Genomic DNA, 7,344 nt, shown 5'->3' with positions numbered 1-7,344 from the left:
GGACAACAGAGCTGCTTCATGGAAGAAGAACCTCAGCTTAGCCTGTTAGCCTTTGTGCTAGCACTGACGCTAGCTCAACAAACAAGCTAAACTGAGGTCCTCCATCCATATTTTCAGTTACAGGCTGAGTCATTTCTACCTTCTCCTCTCTGTCAACGCTCTCTGGTTTCATTTATAAGAGGCAAACATCAGATGTTGTCCAAGATTAACCTTCAGGGTGGATATAGCTTGCTAGCCTCGCACCGATGACCTACCCATGTCGTCATTTACCCAGAATGCTTTGCGTGTAAATAAAATGGCCCCATCCGTGTACTATATTTTTAAACTTTTAGTTAAATATTATAAAAACTAAAACATCCTACAGTATTTTTACAGTCTTTATTTTACAGTTAAAATATATGTTTATTAAATAAAGTCTAATGTTACGACTAATCGGGGATCCCTTTAAAAACTACCAGAGTAATCTCAAAAACAGTTTTGTTTCAGGAGCTGCTTGGGTACTTTTATCTCATTTTAGTGTTTTCTCAAGAGGAGTTCTGGTATATTTATTTTAAAAAATATGGAATGGAGATTCTTGCACAGATTCTTTTTTAACAAAACTGACAGATTTCTTCCTTAAATAATTGTTTAATTTAAATGGATTATATTTACAAGATTTAAGCTCATGTAGTCATTTAATACTATTTGTTTTTCATTATTACTGAATTGCATTTATCACAGCTCAGAGCTGCGGGTGGAGATGAGGACCACCTGCCTCTTAGAGTCTGCTTTGTAAATGGTGGAAATACTGCGAGGAGCCTTCAGAAATATAATAAATCTAATCCTCAGTGGAAAATAGTCCGGGAAACTCCCGTCAGCGAGCATCTGTCCTGAAGGCTTGGTTATAGTCATGCTTTGGGAGCTCACGCAGGACGTGTGCGCACCGTCGCCAGAGGTGGAGGTGCTTATGTTGTTATAGTTTCCTCCAAAAGAACATGCAGCAGTACACTTTATAACTTATGAAATGTTGTAAATGGGAGATCAAACCCTTGAGGAACAAACTGTTTGGATGGGGCTCTGCGTGGGCAGCTTTGGAGTGATTCGAGGCTGCACGCACCTACTGTCAGTGAGACAGCACGACCCACCCTGCTCTGATCGGGTAAAACTTGAACTGTGGCTCTTTCTATTGGTTGAAAGAACCATCAGTTTAAAATCTAGAAGTTTTTTTCTTTCAATTTTTACAAATGACATTGTTGTGGAGGAAAACTTTACAACCAGGAGGCGGGGTCTGGTTATGTCCACCCCTAACCTCTGATCAAGCACATTATGTCCCCCCAAGCACCCCCCCCCAGGTTGGGACACTGCTCTAAAATAAACAGTCTGTTTTGTGTTAATATACATAATTAGATAACATTCACTGTCAGGGTGTCTTTCACTTCTCACACTTAATATTACTGGTGTTCAGGGTCATACATACAACCTCTAAGAAACATGTTCCTGAAGTAACGATGAGACATTAGCATGTTTCAGTGAAGCAGGTGGTCTGTCATAATTATATAGCTGTCAGTGTTCACACGTAAAACCCTAAAACTAAAGTTCCATCTGAATCTGTGCACAGAAACCAAATAAAAAACTAAATTATAGAAGCTGAAAATTATCACAGAAAAATTGCTGCAAGGATGGATGGATAGATGACATCACCTGTAATGGTTGTGTTCAGGTAAATCTGACCTGTGTGATGCAGGCTCCGGCGAAAGCCACGGTGACAGCAACCACATTAACCGTCAGCTGGAACTGCAAGAACTTGGAGATGCTGTCATACACGTTCCTGCCCCACATCACGGCCTTGACGATGCTGGTGAAGTTATCGTCTGTCAGGATGATGTCAGACGCCTCCTTTGCTACATCCGTCCCTGCGATGCCCTGGTGATCACAAGCGTGCAGCTGAGATTTATCAACCAGACTTTATTCTTTATGTGTCATTTATTCTTCTACAGAGGATGTTTGAGGAAATCTGTGACAGAGGCTACCATAGCAAAGCCAACGTCAGCTTTCTTCAGGGCAGGACCATCATTTGTTCCGTCTCCAGTCACAGCAACAACCTGCCTCTGCTCCAGGACCATGCTGTCGATGATACCTGATAGTACAAGGGAAAGACTCACAGGTGAGACCACTCAGAAAACTATAAAACATTTTAGTTTAAAGAACTAGAAACACGACTACGTTCTTTTGATCAAACCTTCTAATCTCATGTTAAATTGTCAGATCTTTTAACTGTGTTAGAATTTACAGTGTGTTGAGCATAATTCTTTTACTACCACACCAGGTTTTAGCCAATGATTACTGTCTGAGAATTTATTTAAAATCTGTCCATTGGTTCAGGACAGAATTTGTTAACACATCAAATAAACACACTGACTGAATGTCTCACCTTTAACCAAGGTGTGTTTGTCTGTTGGAGATGATCGAGCCAGAACTCTCAGTTTGGGCCAAATCTGATCGATGCGTTCCTGTTCAATCTGATAAGAGTTAAAGGATTTTAAAATATATATTTCAGTGCCTGGTGAAAATATTCACAACATATGAACTTTTCCATAATTTGTCCCACAACAAACACAAAGTATTTTACTGTGATTTTATGTGATTGGACAACACAAAGCAGGAGATAGTTGTGAGTTGGAAGAGAAACAATATAATGATTTTCTAGGGTTTCACAACTAAAAATCTGAACGAGGCAAACATTTGCCCCCTGAAAACAAACACACGCCACACTTTAAATTTGCACTTCACAAAGTGGAGAATCCTGAACAGGCAGCAGCTAAGTGTTTAAGTTTGAGCTGCCTCCGTTTGTCTGACCTCGCCCATCTCGTTGCGGATCCGTTGGTTGAACTCTTTGCCCTCCAAACACAAGAAGTCATCTCCAGGTTGCAAAATGCAACATTTGCTGGCGATGGCTCTGGCAGTGTTGATGTTGTCTCCTGTCACCATGCGGACAGTGATCCCGGCCCGCTGGCACTTCCTGATGGCTTCTGGTACCTGACATGGACAACAAAAGAAAGATCAGCAGAGAGTGAAACCTGAAACTCCATCCACCAAAAACCTCTAAAACTGCTGGAATTTTTGTGTCTTTTGTGGTTGTGACGTACCTCAGGTCTTACAGGGTCCTCAATGCCAACAACAGCAATGCATGTAAGTCCAGTAAGGATCTCCGTTTCATTGTCCCAGCTGGGCTCTCCCTCAGTTGTGGGAAATTCTCTGTAGGCGAGGCAGATGGTCCGTAGTCCCTCTGATGCCATCGGCTCGATCACTTTCTTCACCATTTCCTCCCGATCTTTAGATTTTAGAACCTTGCACTCACCGCTCGCAGTCAGGATCTTGCAGCACCTGAAAGGGGACAACAGTCCTGTAATCCTGGTCTGACAGGGTACAAGGGGAGGGGGAATTGAGTGGAAACAGTTAACCTACTTCTTAAGCAGGATCTCAGAGGCTCCTTTACTGAACATGCGGTAGCTTCCATCATTGTTTCTCAGCACGGTGCTCATGGACTTCCTCGCAGAGTTAAAGGTGTAAACTTTGAAAATACTCTCCTCTGGGATTTGGTTTCGGATGGCCTGGTAGTCTCTGTGCAGGTCAAGGCTGAGTCCTAGTAAGGCACATTCTGTCTTGTTTCCCACCTGGCGGGGCAGACCCCCCTCTTTCTCTGGTGGCTGCAAATGAGTTTTAAGGACATATAATTTCAAAACATAGAAATGAAAAGGCCATGTCTTTGAAAGATTCCTCTAACTGCCATTAGGTACCAGTATGAGATGCTCAGACCCATTGTGACACCATGTGCTGGTGCAATACATCCTCACTCCCAAATTGTCACACATTGACGCTTGTCCAAGGTTACCTATGCGTCCAGTTTTAATGCATCCGGTAACTCCCTCGTGTCAGTTATTGATGCACGGGGCTTTTCTGGGTTCGCGCCACATAGTCTTTGGGTTGTGGTCCACGGTTAATATTAGGGATCAGGATTACTGGTTAATTTTAGGTAGTAAAGTCAGGGATAGGATGCATAGGGATAATAAAAGTTAAGTTTAAGGTTTGGGACCATTACTTGTGCATTTTCTACACTTTTCAATAATTTGACAACGGCCCTCACCTCCTTGTTCTCATCTTGTCATATAACTGACATATGAAGGACACGTTTCAAACACTTTGTTGATAATGGGATGGAACAGCCTGAGCAGAGCTCCTGAATAGACCTCCCTCTCTCTGAAGTGCTATGAAATGAGTCGTAAAACGTAACTAGTCCCGAGTCTGCCTTTAGCTGTACTCTGAGGGGAGAACATCTATAGGCAGATGTCCGATAGAGATCTTTTCCAGATGCCTAAACCACCTAAGCTAACTCCTCTTCATGTTGAAGAGCAGAAATCCTACTCGGAGGCCCCCTCCAAAACAGCCAAGTCCGTCTAGTTTTAAAACATTTAGGAGGAACCTCATCTCAGCTTGGAGTTTGACTGTTCTCATTGGGTTCCTGAATTATGGCAGTGCCACAAGGATCAGTCTTTGGAGCCCTGTTGTTCAGAACGGTCTTTTGCTGGTGAACGATGATGTTAAAATCTTTATATACGCAGATTACATTGATGTATATTTACACAAGAGAAATCTGATGAACAAGGTGCTGCTAGGTTTTCACGTACATACAGTATAACTGACACTGTTTCGGTTTGGCTCATTTCTCTCACACTGAATGTTAAGACACTCAGTGACTTTTACAGGCAAATATAACCAAATAATTGTGAAAATGAGGTATTAAATATATGGTTTAAAGGGTAGAGTTTTTAATGGTTTTGCTTTGTATCTGTATTTAAATTTAATTTCTTTAACTAGAGAGTACTGAATCTCAAAAAGGAATCAGACTAAATGATTTCTAGTGCTGACCTAAACAGAAATGAGCAAAAGAGAACACTTGTAAGTGCTTGCTTAGTGGAACTGGTTTATCTGCTTTCCATTATGCTCTACAAAGTAAAACCAGTGGACAATGATCAGATGAGCGAACGTGGCTGTGGTCCAGAACCAGCCTGTTGAACACTTAAACCCACACAACTTCCTGAAACTAACATCTTGTTTTGAAGCTCACCATAATCTTGGTGGTGTAGGCACAGTTGACCCCAATGCCAAGGATGAGAAGGTCTAGGATCTTTGTTGGGATGAGGTCCGGCTCTGGCACCTTGTTGTAGTGTCGTCCAGCGACGTAGACCTGCACCACCGTCATCCGATTCATGGTCAGTGTGCCGGTCTTGTCAGAGCAAATGGCTGTGGCGTTGCCCATCGTTTCACAGGCGTCCAGGTGGCGAACCAGGTTGTTGTCCTTCATCATTTTCTGACAAAGAAAGTCTGGGTATTCTACACTGAATGTCAAACAAATTAAGAAATATTCCACTGATCCACTTCCAGCTAAAGAGACTGGTGATGGATCTTTTCAAGTTAAAATCTCAGATTACAATTTAAACTGTTGGAAAAAGATAAAATCACAAGTTGTGTAATTCTTCTTGTCGAACAGAGCATGTAAGGTTATAGACCTTGACTGAGTATGCGAGTGAGATGGTGACGGCCAGAGGGAGACCTTCAGGCACAGCCACCACCAGCACCGTCACACCGATGATGAAGAACTTGACCAGGAACTGCACGTAGATAGATGCACACTCAGCGGTCCAAGGCAGCCCCTGAATCGAGAAGGTATCGATCAGAAAGCGAGTGATGAGAATGATGACCGTGAGTGTCGACATGAACAGGCCTGGAAACAGATACAGATGAAATATGTTGGTTGGATTCCCCTTCAGTCAGAACATGGTTCTACAGCTGGTGTTGGACCTAAAGGCAGCTGTTCTTTAAAAACGTAACACCTCTCAGCCAAAAGGCTTCTTCTGTTTTGAGGGTTTTAGGGTTTATAAACCATTGTTGGCACATTTACATTGAAAAGGATCGTCAGAATCACACGGGACACTGACCCACCAGCCTGACCCTATGAGAACCTCCTAGTTGGGAGTTTTAGTGTTGCTGCAATCTAATAACATCTGAACTGCAGCACACATCATAAAAACATGAAAAAATGAAGGCAGTTGACAGCTAATAAACAGTAGAGTACTTAAAACAAAGTGGCACAGCTGTCTGAGCGCCCATGAACTTCTGACTTCTGAACACAACACTTTAACTACTTAAATATTTTATGTTAAGGGGGGTGAAACATTCATCCCAGGCCTTTTGTTGAGAAGTGGCAGGAAACAAGGCAGACAACAAAATGACAATTTTCGTCAAGCAAGTACAGTACGTCAATGAAAGCAGACTTCACAGGTTTGGATGGACCATGCAGAGACCTTCAGAAGGTGGGGAGCAGTGAGAGAAAACAGCAGGTGTGAATGATGACTGAGAAACAGAATGGCTGATGATTCAAGAAAACAAACTTAAACACAAGGAATCTCAGAATAACACAAGGAAACACAAAAACTACAAAGAACGAAAGCAAAGCTACAAAACAAAAAGTATCCGAGATCAAGACCCTGCAGAGCCCCTGCTCAATCACTTCATTTAAATACAACATGAAATGTGCCATCAGATCTCCAGGCTCACTAATCTCTACATGGAGGATGTAAGAGCTCAAAGCTCAGAGTCAGTGATTAAAAAACAGATCTAAGCCTGAGCTTTCTCTGAACACATCATCTCAATTAAAAGCATCAGTTTTACTTCAGAGGTGCAGCCTTTCCAGGACTGTTCAATGCACCTGGAGGGAGATGGAGGCATCAACAGGGAAGATTATCTGCACACAGACCAGTCTTTGAATCCCACCACAAGAATAAAGCACTCAAATATGTGCAGTGTGCTGTGAGCAGACCACTGAAACAAGAAGTGCTAGACCTTTAGCTGCTGCTCAGGGAGGTTTAGACATTCATATCTTGAAACATTTGACCAAAACTCTTCACATGTTGATGGTCTCAGTAAACACACAGGATAAACAGAGAACCCTGAAGAGGAACTCTCCTTGATAAAACTTATAAAACTGAACTATCGACATAGAATCAGAGCTGAAGCTATTCTCTGCTCAGCTCATTTTCTGACTCCAGTTTAGATTCTTTGAAGGGCAAGTGGGAGATGGACTTGGAGGAATCCATATCAGACACAGTTTGGCAAAAAATTATTCAAAATATATATTCGTCCTCAATATGTGTGAAACATGTTATAGTTCAATTCAAGGTAGTACATCGTCTACACTGGTCTGAGGACAGATTGTACAAATTTAAAAAGGGACTTGGATCCGACGTGTGATCGTAGTAAACAATCTCCTGCCACACTTCTGCACACATTCTGGTCCTGTCCAAAGCT

The 7,344-nt window shown here is 42.3% G+C and overlaps 1 protein-coding gene across 2 annotated transcripts in view; it reads right to left on the bottom strand.

Moving 5' to 3' along the window:
• The window catches only part of LOC106526679 (plasma membrane calcium-transporting ATPase 1), a 46,140-nt gene that overhangs the window by 6,737 nt on the left and 32,059 nt on the right, over positions 1-7,344 (bottom strand). For both annotated transcript variants that reach the window (XM_014021337.1, XM_014021338.1), the window contains 8 exons: positions 5,547-5,761; positions 5,105-5,347; positions 3,445-3,686; positions 3,126-3,363; positions 2,836-3,015; positions 2,411-2,498; positions 2,010-2,116; positions 1,711-1,902 (listed from right to left, as the gene is read on the bottom strand). In XM_014021337.1, coding sequence (XP_013876791.1) covers positions 1,711-1,902; positions 2,010-2,116; positions 2,411-2,498; positions 2,836-3,015; positions 3,126-3,363; positions 3,445-3,686; positions 5,105-5,347; positions 5,547-5,761 — 1,505 coding nt within the window. The remainder of the gene's footprint in view (positions 1-1,710; positions 1,903-2,009; positions 2,117-2,410; positions 2,499-2,835; positions 3,016-3,125; positions 3,364-3,444; positions 3,687-5,104; positions 5,348-5,546; positions 5,762-7,344) is intronic.

Source organism: Austrofundulus limnaeus, unplaced genomic scaffold (assembly GCF_001266775.1).
Source record: "Austrofundulus limnaeus strain Quisiro unplaced genomic scaffold, Austrofundulus_limnaeus-1.0 Scaffold288, whole genome shotgun sequence".
NCBI classification, from domain to species: Eukaryota; Metazoa; Chordata; class Actinopteri; order Cyprinodontiformes; family Rivulidae; genus Austrofundulus; species Austrofundulus limnaeus.
This window is presented reverse-complemented; position numbering and strand designations above follow the sequence as displayed.